Source organism: Ahaetulla prasina, chromosome 1, assembly GCF_028640845.1.
Source record: "Ahaetulla prasina isolate Xishuangbanna chromosome 1, ASM2864084v1, whole genome shotgun sequence".
In the NCBI taxonomy this organism is placed as follows: domain Eukaryota; kingdom Metazoa; phylum Chordata; class Lepidosauria; order Squamata; family Colubridae; genus Ahaetulla; species Ahaetulla prasina.
The window spans coordinates 55,776,247-55,801,050 of NC_080539.1; the positions used below are offsets into that span (position 1 = coordinate 55,776,247).

At 36.7% G+C, this 24,804-nt stretch overlaps 1 protein-coding gene across 2 annotated transcripts; it reads right to left on the reverse strand.

Annotated features, from left to right (window-relative positions):
* Positions 1-770: 770 nt before the first annotated feature.
* Positions 771-18,167, reverse strand: RD3 (RD3 regulator of GUCY2D). 2 transcript variants are annotated; one of them, XM_058165334.1, is made up of 3 exons: positions 17,524-18,167; positions 6,376-6,695; positions 771-5,095 (listed from the first exon to the last, which is right to left on the reverse strand). In XM_058165334.1, the coding sequence occupies exons 2-3, from the start codon at positions 6,669-6,671 to the stop codon at positions 4,798-4,800; spliced, it is 594 nt and encodes a 197-aa protein (XP_058021317.1). In that variant the 5' UTR covers positions 6,672-6,695; positions 17,524-18,167; the 3' UTR covers positions 771-4,797. The 2 variants fall into 2 exon arrangements, with proteins under 2 accessions (XP_058021317.1, XP_058021316.1); XM_058165333.1 differs by having other exon boundaries at positions 17,234-18,167.
* Positions 18,168-24,804: the final 6,637 nt, after the last annotated feature.

The following is a 24,804-nucleotide window of genomic DNA, read 5'->3' on the forward strand; positions in this document are numbered from 1 at the left end:
ATATGATGTATCCAATATATTTAGAATGTGCATTTTAATGTGTATCTGAATGAATACAACTATTCCTTTATCTATGCATCTTAGGGTCATTATGGTCTAGAGGCTACTACAACATAAATTTTATATTCCTAAACCCTATAGTTACTCTTATTTTTACAAACAGAATTTTGAACTTTAAATGCACTTAATTTTTTTTATATCACACAACGCATCCCTATATTTTGATGTATCTCAATAGTATTCCTAGTGTCTAGTTCAACCTTTCTCAACTTTGGCAGCTTGAAGATGTGTGGACTCCAGTTTCCAGAATTAGAGAATTTTGGGAGTTAAAAGTTTACACATCATCTAGGTGCCAAAGTTGAGAAACAATTCTAGTATATTGACTCTATGTTAGAAAACCTAACTAGATCAGTTTAATCTTTTGTTAGATTTGATCTTTTTTTTTCTTTTTTCCCTTTTTTTTTTTTTGTAATTCAAGTGTATCACTGAGAAATTGGTTTCAGCACTAGGTAATTTTCTGATTAGAAAGCAAAGAATACTTTGCAGCTGGATAAAACAAGACTCTGTTAAGCAATTGGCGTTCACCTATTTCTGATTCCCATAAATTAAATTTTGCCTTCAATCTGCATTAAACAGGAAATTAAAATGGATACTCTCAGGTTGTACACGCTGAAATAAATTCCACATTTAATCTGAAGCCAGCCTATCTACCCATCAACCCATCTGTTTGTCTGTGTCTATCTCTATTTAAAATATTTATTTTATTCAGGTAACACATAACCAACTGGATGTATTATTTGGTCTTGATATCCTTCTTTTTGCTGTCTTTTTTCCTGAATAAACATTTTTATATCTGGATAAATGAACAATCATAAAAATCACCATGTTACAGAGAATTGCATAGTTACCCCCCCTTTGAGTGTGGTGTTAAATAGTTGTTTTAAAAAAAATTAATTAAAAACGTAAAAAGCTGTGGATTTTGGTTTGGTACTCATAAATAGGCTAAAGTAGAGGGTTCCTGGCAGAAGAGCTCTATCCAACAATAGCAAGCTTTCATTTCTTTCCTCTTACCTACCCCACAATATAACCTTGGAGAGAAGGATCTGCCAGTGGGGAAATGACTTTTTTTGTGATTTGTAACAAATTCAAAAATTAAAGCCAGATAGCATTATAATGAAACCTATTTAATTCCAAACAAAAATCATAATTGTTCCAATGCTTTATATAGTTTTCTTTCAAACAAATCTAAATCAGCTAGAGAAACAAAAATGCAGGTATTAGCACAATCCTCAGGGTAATGTTTAAAAGGATAACGTGGTGAAGAAAGCAGTTTGACCTTTGGACAATAATTTACGAATGCGGATAAAATTTGGGGAGGATCTCTTGTTGCTCTTCATATTTCCACTTTCTTAGACTTTCAGTGAGAAACAATTTGAAATATTCTTAAAAGCCCAACTATATCAATAGGTAGGTCATCTCATCAAAGAAAATTCAGATAATAAGATTGACTTTTCTTTATGAAAGTCACGCCAATTCTTCAGCATGCCAGCTGGTTTTGTGTTTCATAGATATTTATTTATTAAATTGATATGCCTCCCATTTCACTCTTAAACAACTCTGGATGACCTACAATATCAGAAAATAGTAATATAAAACAATTTAAACATTTAAACATTAAAAGGCCATAATAAACATCAAAAGTTAACAAAAAATTATGTAACAAAGGAACCAATACATAAGTCGGATGAAGGTGGGATCTTCTTGGTCTACAAAACCATCGAGAGTGGATGCCTATTTTTAATCAACCATTTAATAGGAATGTTTTCTGCGAAATCAAATTTTAAAGCTTCTCTTTCCACTTTACCAACCCTTCTTCCAGTTGTTTAATTTAGCAATTAGCACTGGAATCCTATGTGTAGATACTAAGATATATAATCCCACTGTCTTCTGTGGAATTTTCCTAGGGAGGTAGGAATATGGGATACAACCTGAGTGATACATAAAATCTTTCAGTCCTGTGCATGTGTTTCAAACATACAATTCTTCAATACTACTCACTCTCAGGTAAGAGTGGACACTACATTCAGATATAACTATATCACTCCTGAACACAGTCTCTATTTTGCTTATTCAAGAAATTGTATTTTAATAGTAGTAGAAAAGCATTGCTAATTGTAGTCAATATATATATTAGATACCTAAAGTAACACTGAAACTGTTAATAAACAGAACACAGCAGATCTGTATCTATCACAATCAATCACAAGGCAGCTAAAGTTAAGGAAAGCACTTTCGTAATTGAATGCAATGCAACAAGCATTTCACTCCTAGGTACAAAAGTGATCATGTGACTTGATAGGAAATGGCTTTCTATTTTTGTAGTTTTTCCCACAAATTGGATCCTAATGCAAAAAGGACCAGGCATCCAAAACACTAGACGCCGCAAAGAAGGAGCCCATTGTACAAGAGATGTAAATATTTAGCATGTTCAAAATGTGCTGTATAAAACACAGGTCCAATACAGACAAAGAGGATTCACCAGCAATTTCCTCACATTCTCAGGCTGCCTGAGCAGAAAGTGGGAAGACAGTCTCACAAGTTTCTGCTCTTGGCCTTTAAATCAGCCTTGACTGATGTACCCTCATCAATACTACATCATGTTGGGCTTATAACTCAGCATTCGGTTAGGAGTTGTAATTCCAGTCTATTTGGAGTTTATGAGATTTGACCAGACTACTTTAGAGTTAAGGTTACATATGTGCCAATATTTCAACACTGGAGAAACAGTTTAGAAATGCCACAATGAAAATAGTTTTCTTAGATGGCTTAGATGGTATGATTGTCAAATTGTCAATATCTCTATACTCCCACTCATGCATAACCGAAGCCATAAATCCACTTGGTATTAAACAATGCTGTTTGCTGGTGTCTTTGTCAAATATATTTGAGAAAGAAGGTAAGCAGGAGTAGAGAAAATTCTTCAGTGCATACTCTGCTTACTTACAGGAAATCCAACATTAGCAAAAGCATTCTAAAATAAAGCTGAAGCCACCACAAAATAAAAGAACCCCAACAGTCTTTTTGGGGAATTTAGGTTCTGCAAGCAGCACAAAACCCTCTTAAGTGCTCCATTAATTTTCAAGAACTGGTCTGAAGCTCTAATCAAAACCACCACCTGTTCCTGTATCAACAAGATATCGAGCAGAAACAGAAAAGTGTTTTTATTTAGATAGATGACTGAAATACCACAGTGTACAATTTGCACAAAAGACTATGGCATCAGTAAGACAGTCAGTCCTCCCATCTTCAACACCAATGTTACACAGTCTTTCTCTAGGGCTGTAAAACACCGAAGAGGACTTCACCTTGGCAGCTTGAGTTGTGCCTCCAGTGTGAAGAGAGTACACAAGTAAGGAGCCATGTCAAGAACTCACGTGACCATTGTGAGCTTATGGCTTTTAAATATTACACAAAAATAAGCCCAGTAAAATGTCTGACTGAAGTTTGGAGGTACATTCCATCGTGGTCACAGCAGCACTGTATTTCATTTTTTTTAAAAATCCAAAAAAATGTATACATCCAAGTGACAAATGTTTCTTCCTAAACCAGTGGTGTAGAAATGTGTGCAATAAGAATAAAAATAAGGGAAATACATTTTGTTGCATTGATTTTAGAAATTTTCAACTCAGGGGAGGGAAAATGGAAGCACTGCCTTGGTGATACACCTTGAAAATGGTGCTTCAAAGCATTCCTTTTTCCCCTAAGTGTAGGAACCCATTCCTTTTTTCAGTTTTTTCGGTTTTAAAGAAACATTTTGCCTTAAAATGTCAACATAGAGGTCCCTGTTTTTTTCAGGATAGAGATAACATGGCCTGTCCATGGTAGTCACTGATTAACCAAGATATATTGTATATAGTTAAGGCTATATAGCAACCAATTACCAAAAAGGAAGAACTTCCAGGTGCTAAAAATTTTCAACCATTTGAAAAATTCCTCCCCTCCCCTCAAATTTTGTAGCCTAAAGTACCCTGCAAGGCTCACCTTTCTAATTAGGAGTTATGTACACTGACAGCATATGCACCAAGACAAATTCCTTGTGTGTCCAATCATACTTGGTCAATAAAAAATTCTATCCGATTCTATTCTATTGGCATTCCTCCAGCTGATGATATTGACAGCAATGCCTGATAACATTTTGGCAAAAAGAAAAAAAAAAGGTTAAACTACTGCCATCTTATACTACTTACTTTTGTTTCAGATTTAATGCTGGGAAATTCTAAATGAGATATTTCTGCCTTTTTATGCATGGATCCTTGCATATGGCTGGTGGTTGGGTGATGTGCAGTTTATGCCAATGTTTGTACGATCATGGGCAAAAGGATTGAGAGAAAACCCAAAAGAAAGCTAAAATAAATAAGCATGCTTTTCACTATTATTCCCTGGGCCTCTCTTTTAGGTGACAAAAAGCAAATTTCTTGTAAGATAGGCAGCTATACAAATGTTTAATAAACACATAATTAGGCTGAGATATGTGCAGTTTTTCATGCAAGCTCGTAGCATAATAAATTGTTAAAAGTGAGGCTAATCTGTCTGAATGGTTTTTTTATGTATTTGCCCAAGGAAAACAGGAACCTACAGGCATAAATGCATGGATTAAAAGATACCTAAAAAGAATTCAGGTGAATTCCTCCCAATAGAGAAACAATTGGAAACAGGACAAAAATAACCATCCTGCAAATAAATAAAATAGTCTGTTTCTAAAAAAAAGAAAGAAAGAAACTAATGTTACAAATAAAGTCAGTAGTCCTTGGTATCCCTGAATTCAGGCATGCTCCACATTCTTTTGGTCGGCTCCATGCCCCTCTCCACGTCTTCTGAAATGGTCTTGATATCACTGCTGAAGGGGGAAATCCTGATGCGGGATCTGAATGTGGTGAGGGAGAGGCTGGTTTTGTTCTTGGTGTTCCATTGTCTTGCAAGTTTCTTGGCCTCCTCTTCCTCTTTGATCTTCTCTGTGGCATCGTGCAGAACAGAACGGAAAATCCGAGGTATTTCTCCAGGCTCTGGTTCATATTCAGAAATAAGTTGCCGAAATCTAAAAAATAAATGAGCAAAAGATACTAGCCTTAGAAGGGCATATACAGTCACCCTTCACTTAAATCCTCAGAGCAGAGAGATATAGGTGTTATCTTATGTCAGGGGTATCAAACTTGATTTCATTGAGGGCCACATCAGGGTTGTGTTTGACCTTGGGGGGGGGACTAGAGGGGCATGGCCGGGAGGGGCGTGGCCAGCTCGACATCACTCATCAAGGCTCCATTTTCGGCAGCAACAGCCTGCCCGGGTTCCATTTTTGGCCGTGAAGGCCTCCTGCAGCCATCTGCCAGCAAAAACGGAGCTCAGGGAGGTCACATGCGGCCAGCCCGGGCTTTGTTTTCGCTGGCAGAGGCACCGTGGTCCTTTGCTGTGGCCGGATCCGGCCCGCGGGCCATGAGTTTGACATCCCTGTCTTATGTCATTCTCTCATATATCAGGATTTTATATTCTGTATGACGTTTTTATTTAAACTGACCTGTATTTGACTTGTACTGTTTTTAACTTATTACAGTACAGTAGTTATACTTACTTACTTATTTATTTCTATTTCATAATTCTAAATCACCTATCTCCCTCCCTCCCCTCCTTAAACACACTGTTTCCTGGTGGTCAATATAAATGAAGGAAATAATAGCTCATCTATTTCCATAATTTGAATTTCACCATCTATATAAACTATGAGTCCTCTTTAAAAAGAATCAATTGGCATTATAAATTAAATGCAGTGACGTTAATTTGTTTAAATTGGTAGCAAGCAGAGAGTTATCCTGTTCAAATTCTGCCAAGCAAAACATTATAATAATCAAACTTCTTGATAAAACCTATTGGACAACTGCAAACTTTTGCATGTAAAGACAGAATATGCACTTGAAGCAACTGATTGCATTTGTGATATATTTCTGCAAATTATTCCCAGCAAGAATATCTAAACAGGCTCTCAGTACTGAGTTCTTCATACATACAAACAAAATGAACAGTCAATAATTGATTCTAGACATGTCATTTAGAAAGCCGTGAATCATTTTTTAATTATTCATAAACAGTTTTTAAAAACAGAAAATGATGGTTTACTCTGCTTCTTTTAGTCCAGTTCAGCTACAGGGAAAAATCAATCAAGTTTCATTGCTAGATATTCTACCCTATTCCCTGCATCTGGTGTTCTCTAAATGTGATGGATTTCAGAATCCATAATCTCCAGTCAGAACAATCTTTGGGGTTAAATTATTGCTACTTCACGCTCATCCTATATACAATGCATGACACATTCCAAGCAAATACCTAATAATGATTGGGCCACAATAGGATGGATGTATTTTGGAACAGATTTCCTCCAGCTGCAAACGTTCCCCTGGAGTGATATCATAGCCATGCTTGGGGTAGCTAACCAGCCAGCCATAATCAACTCCTGTTTTGATCTTGCGATACTCGTTTTCTTTCTCCCGCTGTTGTTTCTCAGCTTCTTTGATCTGCCAATCAAGCTCCATCATCAGGGTTTCAGTCACCATTTCCATTGGGCTTCTTTGAGAAATACGACTAGAAGGTTCGTTCCATCCAAACCAGGATGCCAGTGCCATGTTCTCCTTTTTTCCTTACTTTATCTACAAAGAGCAAGTGAAAACAAAATGTTTTTCATGTTTACAACAGATAGGGTGGGCAACTTATATGTCTATTCATAGATATATAAAGAGGGGCGTTCACATACAATACATATGTGCGCAGCAAGTCTCTGAATTCTACCATGTTCTCATAGTCCTCCTATTGACCTCCAATGGACATCTGAGGGAAGGAAGGAAGGAAAGAAAGAGGGAGGGAGGGAGGAAATCTCTTTAAGGAACTGGAACAGGGCTACCTGGACATGCTTATCCAGAGTCAAATTAATATTCTTTCCTTAGCCCAGACATTAGCTACAGAATTATATACTGAACTAGCAGCAGTTTGCTAATTGGCTTTTCAGAAATCATTCCCAGTCCAGTTGGAGATACCTTGATCCTCAGTGATAGAGCTGAAATTTCCCTAGTCTTTTTTTTTAGGATGAATATTTAATTTGATATTTGATTGATATTTCAAAAAAGTGGAAACTAAAGAAAATGGCCATCCTCACACCAAACATTGTTCCATATTCAACAATACCCTCCCACACAAGTAGCCTTTTCTGGCAATGGATGCACCAATTTTCATTCTCTGTACATGAGGATGATTGCATAATGGGCTTCCCCCACCTCTGTTGCTCAGGATTTTTCATGTTACCTCACAAAACAAGAAGAAGCTACTTGCAGCTAGTCTCACTTGGGAAGGAAGGACTTGAAAGATCAGCCATTCTCTCAAGGTTAAAAGGTTCAACATTGTTTTAAGGAACTCAAGCGTCTATAAAGTTAAACAATGAAAATTGCTCAGCTAGATGAGTTTCTTGTCCAAAATATGAGGTTAAGGTAGATGAAAAGGAATAGGAAATACGCTTTAAAGCTAAATGACTCTAAATAAATTTTTTAGAGACTGCAAATTAAATAATTTGTAGAAACAAGGGATAAGTATATACAATTCAGAAAGTTTCCAAGTGTGTCTGTTGGAAATAGCAAGCTTTTGGAGGGACGAAATGATTGTCAATTTACCATATCAGTTTTCAACTGTTTCAAACAAATGGCATCTACTATCCATTCAGGAGCCAGAAAAACCTGCACGTTTTCAGCAGTATGAGGGACTAATGAACATTTCCTTGTTAATCAATATATAATCATCATAATGACAAAGCAATCATGCCAACACAGAACTTACCTAAAACATAATTGTAAAGTCTTATAATGCTAATATAAACATCTAAAAATACAAGTATTTTTGAGAAAATAAAATATAGCAAATACAGTTAGTCCTCAATTTACAATCGCAATTGAGCCCACAATTTATGTTGCTAAGTGAGAAATTTGTTAAGTTAGTTTTGCCCCATTTTATGACTTTTTTGCCACATTTATTAAGTGAATCACTGCAGCTTTTAAATTAGTAACACGGTTGTTAAGTGAATTTGGCTTCCCCACTGATTGTGCTTGTCAGAAGATCGCAAGATATGATCACATGACCCTGGGACACTGCGACCGTCACAAATATGAACCAGTTTCAAGCAATCTGAATGTAAATCACATGACCATGAGGATGCTACAACAGTCATGAGTGTGAAAAATCGTAAGTCACTTTTTTCAGTGCCATTGAATTTTGAACGGTCACTAAGCAAAAGTTGTAAGTCGGGGACTACCTGTAAAAATAAAGTCAAATGCATTTTTAGTGATAACAAGAGTAAATGTGCTATACATTATTAGAGCTTACTTCTGAGACATATCTACTTTAAAATAAATCCAAATTTATTTGGAAATTCAATGGGAATTATACTCAGGTAGTTGCAAATTTATAGCTTTGCAGTCTAAAACAGATCTAAAAACAAACCTATTTCAATTGGTGAAGAAGGTAGAGAATTTCAAAACTCTGGCAAAGTCTTTGTTTCTTAGGAACAAAATAGTGTTAAGGACTCTTCTATCGCTCTGGATTCTAAATTCTCAGGTCTGGGATTTGTATCTTGCCATTCATATGTGGCTTCCCCGTTCCATTTCATCAATTCCTAAGCTGCTCCAGGATCATGTGCTAATATTCAATAATAACATTCTTTTCCAATAGGTCCAGGGTCTGCTTTTAGGATCAACAAACACCATTGCACATGATCAAAAGCAGCAACCAATCTAACTGGGTGATCTTCATATGTCCATGTCTATTGTGTTCTGTCATCTTTGCTTTGATCTTCCATGTGGACATTTGCCTGCAATTTTAAAGTGGTAGATGGCACAATGGTGTGAGGTGCTGCTGATAGGGCATGTCCATAACCACTGTAGGCACTTTTCCCAGATTTTCTGTTATTGGTGCAACAACCATATGCTGCTGGACTATATTGGTGCTGATGTGGTCAAGAAGGGAGATGCCTAATGATGCCAATAGAGCATTTGCATTTCCATGGTATGCAAAAGACATTCAGTACTTTAGGTAGTTGGTCTGCATTTAGCATCATACAGTGCTATTGGGCAACCATATTTTTATACACTTTCTATTTTAAGAAAGTTGACAGGCACCTATTACCAAATACCCCAGTTAATTACATTCATCCTCATGCGCATTTTCCTATTAATGCCACCGTCATTTTGCAGATGGAATCCTAAGTAACGGGAGGAGTTTGCTTTCATTAGAACTTTGCCATTGATCTTGACAGTGAGGTGCTCAGGCTGATTGCTAGATAATCAGTTTTCTTGATCTTAAGTCACAAACCAAATTGGCTAAGACTGTCATTCCATGTCTAGACAAAGCATGCAGTTCTTCCCTGGTGGATAGCTGTGAGCAAAACATTGTCAGCATAGAGCAAGGCCCAGGGGATGCTATAATTGCATGATAGTATCCATGATGAGAATGAACAGCAATGGTGATAACGCCTTGGCGCATGCTAACTTTCATCAGAAAGGCCAATTGTGCATCTTACTCTGTTCTGACATTCTTTCACAAGTTCACCATGCATGGTAAAATGTTTTCCACATTTGTAATACTGATTAAAAGTATCTTTATACCTCTTAGATAATTTCCCAGGTGTCATATATCAATGGTACATTATTTTGTACAAGTTATCTTTTAAATTGTAGCAGAGTTTGAACTTTACACTTTTAAACAACTTCTCTTCTCTTGCTCCATCTGTATGACCAAAATTCTTAGCCCATTTCATCATGTACTCTTTAACTTTCTCTTCTTCCATTTCAAATCTCAGCAAAAGTTTATACATTTTAGCAATCACATATTCTTCATCTGTACGTAACTCATTTTCAAATTCCATCTTATTTGTATAACTTCAGTTATTCTTATCTGTATTTCATCTTCTCTTAATTGTGCTTATGAAAACAAATGAAAACCAAATCCATCTGCAATCAATTATTCTCTTGCCTTCATTTTAAGTTCCTCATATAAGCATTAGGGTACTCGTCACATAGTGACTATTCACTCAGTAACTGTTTACTGAAGAGATTGGAGAGAAAGTAAATTGTTTTCTCTTCTACACATCTAAAATTATGCAGTCAAGATGGCAGCAGATACCTGGCACACTAAGATGAAACTGGGCTGGGGGCAATAAGCCAGAAAAAGTACTCCAGAAAAATGAGGGTACTAGTTAGAGAAATAGGGCCTCTGGTGGCTCAACAGACTAATGCAGTCTGTTATTAACAGCAGCTTGCTTGCAATTACTGCAGGTTCAAGTCCCACCAGGCCCAAGGTTGACTCAGCCTTCCATCCTTTATAAGGTAGGTAAAATGAGGACCCAGATTGTTGGGGGCAATAAGTTGACTTTGTATATAATATACAAATGGATGAAGACTATTGCTTGACATAGTGTAAGCCGCCCTGAGTCTTCAGAGAAGGGCGGGATATAAATGCAAATTAAAAAAAAAATAAACAGTGAAACAGCAGCTTATAAACCAGCATTGTGCAAGGCAATCAGCCAGCAATTAGCAAATTATAAAAGGTATGAAAGTAACAATTCCAGCAGAACCAGAGAAACTCCATGCTCTTGGACTACATGTTGGACTGCAAGTCAGGTGAATGGATGGATGAATTACTGCAAAAATGAAAGTGCATTCAGTGCAAGTTCTATTTCAATAAAACTTCGTAATGTTTGAAACTGTGTCCAGTGGCATGGCGACCTAGAGGGGCAAATGCTCGCCTCATGTTCAAGAGGCTGAGAGTTCAATCCTTGGCAGTGACAGACACTTCTTTGTCAGGGTGCAAAGAGTAAATATCTGTTGCGAACTCTGCATAGGCATCAGGAAGGGCATCCGGCCAGTAAACTGTCAGCTCCATTCAGTAGGTCCAACTCCACTCCTATACAAGGGATTACAGGGTCGTAAAAAGCAAAAACAAAACAAAACCCAATGTTTGAAACTATGTATATTTATAATTCACTAAATATTCTAAACTGATTATTTAATTGGCACCTAGAGAAATTAGGGAAAGGAACAGCACTGAGTGTTTGTGTGTTTTCTCTGAGCAATTTATTAGGGCTGTGCAACAATTAGCTCTTTCAGAAGGCCTGGTTGTAACTATTTGCAAATTGCTGATTACAACAAGAGCCTGTTTAATTTAGAAAGGAAAATTTTGTAATACTAGTTATATTTCAAGATTATTGAGCAACTGAAGTTTGTTTCTTTAAAAATGATTACATGAAATAATTCTTAATGGCAAATTATGAAGGATGAAAATACAATTATTACTCTAGGTCAACTTGTTAATTATACCTTTAAGTGTTTTGAGAAATTATAAAAAGAATATAATTTTCCAAACCTGGTGACTGACAACATATTCAATTAAAACATTTATTATGTTCTTAATTTGAACCTAAAGTTTTAAAACTCTCAGAAAATCCTATCACTTAACTGAAAAGTTAAATATAAACCAATCCTGCTTTTGATTTTTTATTTGAGTAGTTTAATAGTCCATTATAGTGGACATTCTGACTTCCCCTTACAGTGCATAAGTCTTTATATAAGGTATTTGAAGCAAGTTTCAGCAAAATATATTTTGCTTTATGAGGCATAACCCATCCCTTTCCAGCAGTTTATCCAGATAACTCAGAGCAGTTCCAGATACCAAATTTCTTCCATTGCATAAGCAGTTGCAATATTCTTCTTTCCCTTACCAATTTTATTCTGTGAACAGATGAGCTCTCTTACTAGATCTAATCCAGAATAATATGCTTATAACTGCTCTTGGAAGTATTGTTTGACTCCCACATTGATTACCAAGAAAGAATAATTTTCGATCATCTTGATAAGACTTCGAAGTTGTCTTGCAACATCCCAATCTATGCTCTCAGAAGACAGTACACTTCATAATCCAAGGGGTCCAAGTTGACATAGGTTTGATTCTGTTTTCTTTTAGCACTGAGTCACCATGTACTACAGTTTTTCTTTTTTGTCTTCTTGCAGAATGTCGTTGCTTTGCCCAGTTGCTATTTCTTGGTGGAACACCAAGAGCACCTTCTGACTCTTTCAATCCTTTGTACAAGTCCATAAAGAACTTGAGATGCATAAATTTTCAAAGCAATCCAACAGATATGAATGTAAAATATAATGTTGTTCTTAGCCAGTTATTTGGATTTCTCACCGATATCTACCCCACCACAATTTAATTTCAACTATTAATTTTCAGAATACAGATACTACAGATTTGGTATCTATGACTGTTAAAAAAAAACATCAGCTTTAATAACCAAGAGAAGTTTTTGAAAAAATAAATTGGAAATTGTTTAAGGCAGCAGCGCCCAATTTTTTGGGCACCAGGGACTGGTTCTATGGAGAGGGTTTTTTCCGAGGATCAGAGGGGGCATGGTTTTGCAGGCTGCCTGCATCCTGTGGCTGGGGCTTCGCTTGTTTGCGCAGCCTGGTTTCCTGCATGCCACAGACCAGTGATGGTCAATGGACCGGGAGTTGGGGGATCCCTGTATTAAGTATCACATGGGATGTTGAATCAACTGAATGACAGCTCAAGTCAATGCCATATAATTCTTGATATTACAGATAAAAATAAATGTGAATCTTCAGCAGAATAGACTGAAACATCCCAACTTTAATGAGATTAAACCTCTTAAGATCTATAACCAACCTTAAATAGAAGCTTACAGAGCAGTCTAAACAGGACATTACTTGTTTTTATATAGGCTGTTTTGCTTTTGGATGTATTTATTGATATAATACTAAATTCACTCAATTTGTGAGAGACAATAAATTGAGAAGAAGTCAAAATATGTATTCCACATCCATTGTGGTCAAGTCATAGGTTAGCCTTAAATTTAACCTATCCATATAAACTCAGGAATCCTTCTTTCTTTAAGGAGCAAACTAAGCAATGCACAGAAGTCCAAGTAACAATGCTCCACAATGCTGCCTGTATGTTAATTGTGTACATTATATTTCCTACCATAAATTTTATACCTAAGTTTCCAAATGGATTACATTTTACAAGAATAAAGATTTATGTGCTTATCTGGAAAGCTATAGATAAAAGCAACCATAAAGAGTTTAAAGAATTCCACCAAAAGCACAATTTTCAAACTTTCTTCGCCTAGCAAGCAAGCTAATACAGGATTACTTGCATTTGTCATCATAAACCCAATACATAACAGTATTTTTTAGAATGGGATAGAACATAGGTTCTATGTTCTATCCCTGTTGTGTCTCGCTCGCTTTCCCCGCAGCCGGGTCCTTCTTATCTCCTGCCGAATGCTGAGGAATGTCCTGGCATGCCTCCAGGCCCCAGCCCTGGCACCATGCCCAGGCAGGCCGAGCAAGACGAAGGGCCTGATGTGCCTCCAGCCCCCAGTCCTGGCTCCATGCCCAGGCAAACGGAGCAACTAGACCCCTCCCCCTCCCCCACAGCATGTGAGCCTGAGGAATGTGAATTGCCAACAGCTGGAGCCTGGAGGGATCCTCGCTTCAGGAGAATTGATAGGCAGCATCAGCAAAAGGAAGGGAGGGGCAGGCCTGGATAAGTGCTGAGTCATGGAGCCACACCCCATGGCCTATATAAAGGATCTGCTTTCTGGCATTCTCTGAGTCAGGCAAAGTCTACCTTGGATTGCTGAAGTCACTTCCTGGTCTCCTGCCTGCCTTGAGAACTTTGCTAGGACTTTGGCAGAGCTGCAGAGGCATGCCTGATACGGACTTCCCCGACCCGGCCATCAGCAGAGGAGTGGGACACGACTATCCCATAGAATAGATAGGTTCTATTCCCTCTTCCCCATTCATTTCTATGAGGTATAAAAGGACTTTCTGTCAAATTATGGCATAACGTTTGCCTCACTGTCAGTAGAAAACTGCTTTATTTATACAAATTTGTTCTTGTCCCCATAAGTATTGATTTTGTTACACAGTTAAGAGTTTTAAAACATGCCAAATTCATTTTTTTAATTCTGCATCTAAAATATACAAGTGTTATTATTTTAAAATGCCTAGCCTTTATTATCCATGAGACATCTGACCGTACAATTCTTTCATACACATTTCAAGTTCCTGTTGTCTGCAGTGGTGGGTTTCAAATTTTTTTACTACTGGTTCTGTGGGTGTGTCTTGGTTGGCATGGCATGGCTTGGTGGGCGTGGCTTGGTGGGCGTGGCAGGGGAAGGATACTGTAAAATCTCTATTCCCTCCCCACTCCAGGGGAAGGTTACTGCAAAATCTCCATTTCCTCCCAATCAGCTGGGACTTGGGAGGCAGACAATAGATGGAGGTGGGGCCAGTCAGAATTTTTACTACCGGTTCTTTGAACTATTCAAAATTTCCGCTACCGGTTCTACAGAACTGGTCAGAACCTGCTGAAACCTACCTCTGGTTGTCTGCCCAATGACCTTTCGGGTGCAGAACAACTGTTTGGAGTCAGGTCTCCACAGCACTGTAAGAGTGCTACTGCAAAGCATGGAAAGAAATATTGATTAATGGAAGGAAACTCGCTAGGTAGATAGTATTTGCTTAAACAATATTTCTTTAGTTTCTGCATTTAGGCCAGTCTTCTCGAACAGGGTGCCTTCCAGGTAGGCTAGATTCAGGTGAAAACGATTTGAATTCTATCCCAATGCAGTTGGAGGGCACCAGAGTCTAAAAAGCTAAACTAGGTTACTGTGGAGCACAGAAAAAGCAACAAACTTAGAAGTACAATCACCTTCTGAGGATACATGGATTTATCCACAATATTTAAATTTTCTTTCACTAAAAATCAACTGAATTTATAAAGTCCTTAATCTGGAGTTGGTTTTATGAAATGTATCTCACATTCTACAGTTTAGTACTTATTAAATCATTCTTTAGGGATAAAAATAGTATTGGTTCTTTAAGATCCACCAACTTATCACAAAAATATCCTTTATTTTAACTTATTGTATTGAAAAAATTCCATTATATATTATTGCATTTTATATTCTAGAAACCTACCATAGGGATCATCCCAATCTGTCATCCATTTAAACAAAATGGTTTTTAAAATAGAATATTCTCAGTTACAGCTTTTTTTAAAAAAATCACTGATTTGGTTTTTCACTAAATATAATAGCTATTAAAATTCAACACTTTTTCAATGCAAATGACATTCTAAAGTCATGTGATAAAGAGAGAACTATTTTGCTCCATAACATAAAACATTCCTAGTTTGCAACCTTTTCAAGAAAGCATTGACTAAACCAAGCAAGTTCCTATAAATAGCTTTGCAATAATGCTGCTAAACCTTAATACCTATGGGGGTGGGGGGTGGGGGTGGAGAACAGCTATGATTAAAATAATGCTGAAAATCCCCATTTTAAAACAAATTGCCAAAAAAAAATCCTCTACAGCTTAAATAAAATTGAAGTTAATTCACTATCTAATTTTTAATCTTCTTAATAGATTCCAGATGTTAATAATTGCTGAATGAAAACAATTTATAAATTCAAAATACAAATGTGGAACAATTAGAGAAATCTGATCCAATATTCCACTTGGTCTTTAAGTTTAATATAGGAACGGTGACTTTGAGATTCATTCAAATAAACTTAAATATTTTTTCTATCTGAATACTTCTCAACTCTTCAAACCCCAATAGCAAAGATGATTAAGAGGTAAGATGAGGAGAATGTGGTCCTTTGCACACATGTAGGTTAATTGTGTATAGATTAATGCCTATGTTAGGAATATTTTCTCCCAACAAATGGCTACTACTTTAAAGTGTATAAAAAGCAAATAGTATCTTTCAAGTCAACGCCTTCATTATTTCACGGACACAATTGTCATTATCATGACAGCAGTATAAAAATGTTTTGGCATTGCCTTTCTTCCAGATTTTTCCCCCAAGTTCTCAGTCTATTGAACACCCTCTTTACTCCTTGGAAGCCTCTTCTTCAGGTATTAAACAGACTAAAGTTTGCTTAGCTTTCAAGAATAAAGTTAGGTAGGTGTTTCTACCTACTGAAACCTCTTAAAGGACGATGTATAAAATAAATGGAAGAAGGAAAGATGGGAAAGATCATTACTCAAAAAGTGCTGAGCAACCAGTGATGTTAGTATTTTGTGGACTCCTTGGTGCTCTGTGAGCTTGGTTGTTATTTGCAGACATTTTGTTACCCAACTAGGTAATATCATCAGACCAAGTAATGCACAGTTCAACCCTGAACCCATAGTTCAAATTATATCCCCTTCCTTTGGAGGTGTTAGTATCAGTCATAAACCTTAATATAGGATGTACATTTCCCTCTTTTTCCTGCACTCTTTATTGTGCAAAGTCCTCTGTTTGGACAGGAATCCATGCACCTAAGATTATTTCCATTTACTAAAGGCTAGAAGGTTTCTGCATAATGCGCATTTTGGTACTATTTTCATGACAGTCTCCCAATTGCGGGATTCATTTCCTTCCACTTATTAGCTACATCCAGTGGTGGGATTCAGCCGGTTAGCACCACTTCGGGAGAACCGGTTGTTAACTTTCTGAGCAGTTGGCAAATTGGTTGTTGGAAGAAATCATTAGGGCAGAGAACCGGTTGTTAAAATTACTTGAATCCCACCACTGGCTACATCCCTGTACCTGGTCTTCATTAACTTTTCACTTACTAAGAGTTGAACTAAATTCTGACTATGCACAAAATCAGCACCTCCATGGTCAATATTCCAACTTCCCCCACTAGAATCATTGCTGCCTGAGAATTCTGCCAGTTTTTCTAATCTGTTCAAAGCATTCCAGATTCTGGTGAAATCTATATAAGGCTTTAAGAAAAGAATAGTCTATGGAAGCTGGACGAAGAAAGATTCTCTCTACATACAATCAAATTAAGGAATTACTTCATGTCTGTAATTTTTTTTTAAAAAGGTGTCCATTTAACATCTTTAAGCTTTCTTCCCTAACAATACTTAAAACTAAAGCAAAGGAAGGAGGCAGGTGAGAAATAAAATGAAACAGAGCAACAGGAATGAAAGCAAATACAGGCGCGTGCAAACTCCTTTCAAACCAGCCTCGAATCGGAAAAGAGAAAGTAACTATTGCTATTCAGGCCACTAAGTATACATCGCAAAATTTCAGAATTGTCTATACTCATCCTGTATTACACACACCTCACCATTTGTCCATTTGGAATAAACGACTTCATTGCAGAATACAATGATGTTCCACATCCAGTTGGAATTAAGCGCCACTGATCTTCAGCGGGTCTCACTTCCAAGCAGCATTTTATATGTGTGTGTGTATCTCTACACATACACAGAGAGAAAGTCTTTATTTACAACCTGGATGTTCGCACCGTCAACTGCGCTTTACTTCATTAGGAGGATTACTCAGGCAGAAGCAGAAAGCTAACCCTTGCCTCCCTTCCCGTCTGTCCCTCAAACTTTCTGCAAGTTGTCAACTTACCGGATGGCTTGTTCGCCCTGATAAAGAAATCCAAGCACAACTCAAAAAAAAAAAAAAAAGTCCCTCGGCCAAGGCGAGAGGGATGCTCCCAGACTGCGCGCCCGCCCGAGTGTCGGAAACCTAATTCAGCGCGAGGTTGCGCGCAGCAACTGCTTCTCCACCCCCAGTCCCTGCCTTTGCTTAAATAATCAGGGCGGGCTGAATTATTTTCTCCGAAGAACACCCCGCCTTCCTGGCTTCTGATTGGCTGTTGCTATAGTGACCACCCTAAGCTTCTTTGGCCTGTGGCAGGAGGGAGAGCCGGCTGTAGTAGGACCAGATGGAGGGAAAAGTCGGGGTAGGAGGGCGGAAGGAGGAAGGAAGGGGTGTGGAGGGCTCATGTGGAAGAAAAGTAGATGCAGGATGTTTTACCCGCTGGTGAATTATAGCACTGTTCACCTATCCATGAGGAGGCAGAAAATTAAATTGATTTGAAATACTCTCTGTCCATTGCTTATTCTTATTCTGTTTTTATTTGCCAGGGAGTCCAACTTCCTTCTAAGATAATGGGTGACAAAACCTATGAGATTGTACAAGCCTTGAGGCAGCCTGTCTTTGGATGGTTCTGGAATAAGAGGGAATAAGTACTTCTGTAAACACTGTAAACACTGGCCCAGCTAAGGGCAATTTAAGCCTTTTCCCTGTTCATATCATATGAAGGCACAAGCTTGGCTGTAATAAGTCTTTTTATCTGCCCAAATTAAAATCGGTGGAGCAAATAACTCATGACCAAATAAGATTACATGACAGTTCCACAAAGTATTTTTAATTTGTATAATTTTCATATTTTATACATCTGTATAATATTTTCTGTAACACATTTGCATTCTCAGCTGACATCATGGCATTGTCTACATATGAAACATACATTCACATCTGGTATATTTTTCTATAACTGCATTAAATAAAAAAAATAAACTTTCTTGTTTTATTCTTTATTCAGTATTGAATCATTGATGAAGCATTCTACTTATTTTCAGACCAACTATAGTGCCATCCATGCATGCATGCATCCATTCATATTTATATGGCCTCCTATTTCATAAAAAAGTGAGTGGCATACGATTTTTAAAAAAAATAATATAAAATATATGCTTTATATTTATAATATAAATACAATTAAGTAAAAATATTAAAATTATTATTAAAAAGCAAAGAGAGGGCAACAAATATTAACACAATAGAACGACATCAACAATTTACCATTCTCTTGAGATCCCCAGGCCGGATGACTTAACCAAGATTTGAGGCACTTGCGGACAGTTATTAGGGATGGAGCCAATCTCATCTTTGGTGGGGGGACAGGGAATGATATTCCATAAGGCAAATACTATGGGATAAAAGGACTATTTCCTGGGTCCCACTAGAGGTATAAAAGCTACTTAGTAGTTGGAACAACATACTTTTTCTGCTAACCTGATAGACAGATGTAATTGGGAAGAGATGTTCCCTCAAATAATTCCGCCCTATGAAGGACTTTACTCAGCACCTTGAATTGGATCTGGAGACAAAACAGTTCATGACATAATATAAATGTAATAAAACATTTCCTATGCTGTTGTTTGACTCTGCTATACTGTTCAACATAGGCTCTTTTCAAGGCAGATAAGTCTCTGAATGTAGTTCCAACTTTTCCAGTGAAGGCAGTACATTAGAAGTTCTGTCAATGTTAAAAGCATTGGTAAAGAAATATCTCTGAAAAGATGATTCAGCGAGTCCAAAATGCTCTAGTATACTATTAAAACTCACATATCTGTAACCTTCAACTGGGCAAAATGGTGTATCACAGGACAAAATATTTTGAACCAAGGTGCCTCAAAAGAGCTAATTCACAGAATGTGTCCAAAATCCAGGACCTATAATGAAATTGAAATTTAGCCATTTTTAAAAAATATTTTGACACAAAAACTATCCTAAACCATTTTATGACACTCTTCTTAAAAATCTCTGATCATGCAGCACCCACAGCTTCTGAAGACAAGCAGTCACTGTTAGAAAATTTCTCCTTAGTTCTAGGTTGAATCTCTCTTTGATAAATTTCCATCCATTACTTCTTGTCTTAATCTCAGGTGCCTTTGAAAATAGATTGTCCTGCTGTCCTTTGTGACAGCCTCTCAAATATTGAAAGACTGCTATCATGTCTCCCTTATCTTCATTAGATTAGACATACCCAGTTCCTGCAACTGTTTGTCGTACATTTTAGCCTCCAGACACCTAAGCATCTTTGTTGATTTTCTCTGCACTCTTTCTAAAGTGTGCTGTTTAAATGAACTACTTTCAAGGCAGATTCATCACTTAAAATCTACCTGAATTTTAAGAATTCCAGTTTTTCTAGTACTTTAGAAGCTCTCCCATTGTTGAAGGCATTGAGGAATCTGGTCCGGAAAGATTTCAGTCAGGTAATAAAATAATACATATTTTGTCAATTGCCTGTTCTTCTGGATGTCCCTGAAATGGCAATGTTTATGTACAAATAGAAAATCCAGATCGGCTGACTTCAATAAAAATACAGTCCTTGATTTATGACCACAGTTTGGACTAGAATCTCAGTCATTTAGCAAAGCAGTCATTAAGTGAGATACCACATGACCACTTCACTCAACAACTGCAGTCACAGCTCTTCAGGCTGAAGTTGTTAAGGGACCTGGCAGTTTCCCTCCATGTGCAAAAGGAAACTCCTGTGCTGGGCAGAAGAAAAAAAGCTTGGATATCTGCAATTTCTACTTCATTTCTCCAACCCAGCACAGGAGTTCTGTTCTCCTGCTGGGCTGGAGTATGGAAGTGAGGATCCTGAAGATCCATTCCTCATTTCTGCAGTCCAATGAAGGATTTCTGCTTGAAAATGAGATGAAATCCTTTGGCAGGCAGTAGCAGTTTGCAACCTTCCCTACCAGCTTCTCCAATAACTTTGTGAGGAATCTGGCAGAGAAGATTGTGTTGGGAAACACCAAGCTAGGCAGAAAGAGGCAGAATTAGCCTCAAATCCTTGCACAATTGCAAGAGGTCCAGAACCTATTTACCCTTAGGCTCCATAGAGCATTAGTTATCTGTTCCTAGGCTGAAGCTGGCAGTCTAGGCAGTATAATAGAATATAATAAAGTAGTAAGTTTGAACTATACACGTGTGGATCTGGTTGCTTGTGCCTGACAGTTTGCAAATGGTGATCACATGATCGCAAGGCGCTTGGCAACCAGTCATAAGTGCAGACAAGTGGCCAAAGACCATCATGTGACTGGGAAGTGGGGGTTCGCAATGTTTTATGGTGGCCAGGAGTGCTTTATGGACCATAAAGCACCTTTCTGAGCTATCATAAATTTAAATAGTCATTAAATGTCCAGAACTGTTTGTACAATACTACTATAAAATAATAAAACTGGGAAATATATAAATTAAACTACTGAGTTGAATTTCCAATTAATCCTGTTCAGTCATGATTTATTTGCTCCTCTGATTTAAATATGGCTCTGCTGCAAACATTATTATACTACCCATTATGTGCTTTATTTGGTTTCAGCTTTGTCTTATTCTTTGTGATTTTTAGTTTAGTGTTATGTAAAACAAACATATGGCTTGTTCAATAAATCATGGATAAATATAGTAGTTGAATTTAAAATGTGTATGAATATAAACCAATGTAATCTGAAGTAGCAATCATTAAAAAACAAAAGTGTAAACTGCATATTAACCATCTATGGAAATAAACATTGATATAAAACTTGGTATAAAAATCATTAGAGAGAGAGACCAAGCTGAATCTCTGCCTGGATCTACAGCTGTAGAAACATCTACAGAAATCTGCAGAAACATCTGCAGAAATCTACAGCTGCAGAAACACCTCTGAGCTGGTGTTGTTTCATGTGTACAACCATTACAGTCCAAAAGGAAGATGAATAGAATCTAGCAAATTTTAAGGCAATGAATTCCCAATTACCATAACACCAGGAGTCATAGTTCTAGCTCATTTGGATGGTACTGCTTTGAGCAATAAATCTGTAAAAGTTATGACTACTACTTTAACTTTAGAAACATAGAGATAACGTGTTTGATTTCTGGATTAAATTAAATCAAAAGAGTTTATTATCTAGAGAGGCCAGGTTGGGAAAAGTTAAGAGTTTATCCATGTCTAGCTTACAGTACTTCCAATAAAAATTATTGTTCCACATGTGCTCCTTAATTATTTTTTATAGTAAAAAAAAATAAAAGTGGAAGAACTGATGAGATAATTTCTAATGTCTTCTTCTCCCTTCAATTCTGTTTGGGATAGTGGGAATTACACTGTATAAACTTGTCTTGGAGCAACAAATGGTTGAAATAAAATGTAAGACAAAAGTCCACGATTTCATATGTATTCATGTGACTGTAAAATTTTGCTGGCCACAACAATTCAAAAGCGTGATTGAAGTGCTTCAGCCAAAGCAAATGCCATTTAAGTGCAGTCCAATAAAACAAAGGATAGTAAAATATTTGCATATCTCTGTTGTTTGCCATTTGTCTCTACTCATTTGTTTTTAGTTTATCTCTTCTATTAAAATCAATTAATTTAGGGTAGCCAAATAGTGAAGCTGAGTTACTTTTTAGATCAGAGAAGTTCAGATTTTTGAGGCACTGAATCTTTTTTCCTCAGTTGGTTTGTTCCACATTCAACCCTTGGCTCTGAAATGGACTTTTCAACACAATACTTATAAAAATGGTAAAAGTGTCAGAGCATGGGAAGTTTCTGGAAACATATGTAGCTGGAAATATCAGGGTGAAAAAATGGAGCAGATATGTCTAATTACTTAAAAAAATAAGAGATTTAGCAAGAACAGTTTTCATTTCATGTAACTGAAATTGTCTGTCAAGGCAAAAATAAAAATGGATTTTAACATTTTTATTAAATAATTCTACTAGACTAACCGAGGAGTTAGACTAATGAGGAGTTTTCAGCTCCCCATTAATCATGGAAGATTAAGTGTTTGTCGTCATAAATCTCAGCTTTAGTCGGACAGATTAGCTCCACTGTCCTGTATGTCTCAAATTATATAGTAATTAGTATATAATCTGTGTAGCATAAGCTTGCTAGGTTTTTAATTAAAAGTGAACTGAACAGATGACTCTGTCTCCATTGGTTGCCATCCAGAAATAACTTATTAGTTCTAATCAACTCAGAAAAATAACTTGTTATTTTCCAAATAATAATTTGACGCATAACAAATGCCAGGAATATTAAGCATCTGAGCAACATATAATTTGTAGGAATGCTTCATAGTTAATCTGAAATTTGTTTGAAATGGTATAGGGTTTTCTGCCTGAGCAGAGGATTAAGACTAGAAGACCTCCAAGGTCCCTTCCAACTCTGTTATTCTGAATTTGTAGTCATAAAATCATAAAACCTCTTGACTTCTGCTTCTTATTCAGTTGGAACCTCCATATAAGTTAGCCAATAGTTATATGGGAATAACATGGTTTATGAAGATTCCTTGTCTAGGGTAACAATCAGACTCAAAACATTCTTAATAGATTTTTTTCTTTTATATTAATTAACAGTTCTTCCTTCTGAATCAAATCATGAAATTGTTTTGTTTTGTTTTTCATTTATAGGCAAGTTGGAGTACATTGATGGTGAGCAGAGGGAGGAGCACATTGCTTGAATCTTGATCTACCTTCTTTAGTTCCAAAGAACTAAATTTTTTGAACTAATTTTTAGATCAATACAAAAGCTAATTACATGGAGTTACATATAATTTGCTCAATAACTTCAGTAGTAATAACACCAGCCTTAAGTTATTGGCAAAAAATTGGAGGCTCTGTATGGTCACCTTTGTTTAAAAAAGATGCACTTATAACTCATGATTCAGTTATATAATAATTTGCATGTGAAAAGTGTGGGTTTCTTTCAAACTACCAACCAACCTAAATTAGTTGGCTGCCAACTTCCATAGTAGCGTCTAAATTCATTAAATATTCAATTTTATGTGAATCAGGCCAAAATGATTTTCCTATCAAGAGGGGCTTCAAAAAAATTAGTGCTGAAATGTTACTTTCTGAAGCAGAAACTACAATAAATAACATATAAAAACTTCTATAATTATATATGTGATACTAGAAAGCCCTTTATAGCTTCTGATGCCATTCATAAAAGATGGACACCATTTATAGTTTTAATGTGACCTGGATAGGAACCAAGCAAAAAACAATATAAATCTTTTGCAAATAAAATAAAAAAATAATGTTTTCTGATCAAAATTGAAAATATTGACATGTTAAAGTCTCAAAATACTATCTATCTAAATATTTTACATTCTATCTATCTATCTATCTATCTATCTATCTATCTATCTATCTATCTATCTATCATCTATCACGACTAACCTCCATCAAATCCATATCTGTAGCACTGCCCAAACTGGTACCCTCCAGGAAAGTCAAATACAGGGCCTAGCAGTTAAAATTTCTCAGAAAAACTCTCTAGTTCCTATATCTATTAGTAGGCATCTATATTAGTTCCATTTTTAGCTGTCATGTTAATACATCTGCTCTCTGTAATGTTTTCTCATTTTAAAAACCATTTACACTCAAAGCCTTCACCACAATCCCAAAAATAAATTCAATATATTAATGTTTTGTTTGCATAGAGAAGTGTTTTTCATTTGGTTATTTCGTTTGATCAATTTCATTAACAACATACATGACCCTAATTTCCAGTCAGCTTTGAGAGAGGAAGGGGTGTGAATGAGAATCATTGCTCCCTCTGTTAAATTAGCATTAGCTTCACTATCCAGGTGCAAACAGTTGCTAAGAAACATATTCATAAATCTCTTTTCTTCAGGAGATTTTAACCACACTTCCTACACTTTCTACTTGTCGACTTTATATGCTGCCTGGCCAGCTTTGTGAGTGTACTGAAATCCAAAGTCTCTGGAACTATTTTGGAAAGATCCTTATCCAGTGGTGGGATTCAAGTAATTTAACAACTGGTTTTCTGCCCTAATGATTTCTTCCAATAACCAGTTTGTCAAACTGCTCAGAAAATTAACAACCAGTTCTCCCGAAGTGGTGCGAACTGGCTGAATCCCACCATTGTCCTAATCCATATATCTTGAATGCTATACAAAGTAAACATTAGACATATATGATTGTGAATGTTCATATACAGCAAAAGAAAATTCATATTCATGAAGAAAACATTCCTCAGGTTGTGGGTACTCATCATTGGAGATTTTCAAAAATAGACTGGGCAACCATTTGACTGGATGGTCTAAG

What these genes read in the sequence shown, in the direction of transcription:
- RD3 (XM_058165334.1), bottom strand. Translation starts at nt 6,671, where the DNA reads ATGGCACTGGCATCCTGGTTTGGATGGAACGAACCTTCTAGTCGTATT. An exon ending in TGTGGCCCAATCATTATTAG is followed by an intron (nt 5,096 to 6,375) that starts GTATTTGCTTGG and finishes TTTATTTTTTAG; the next exon opens with ATTTCGGCAACTTATTTCTG.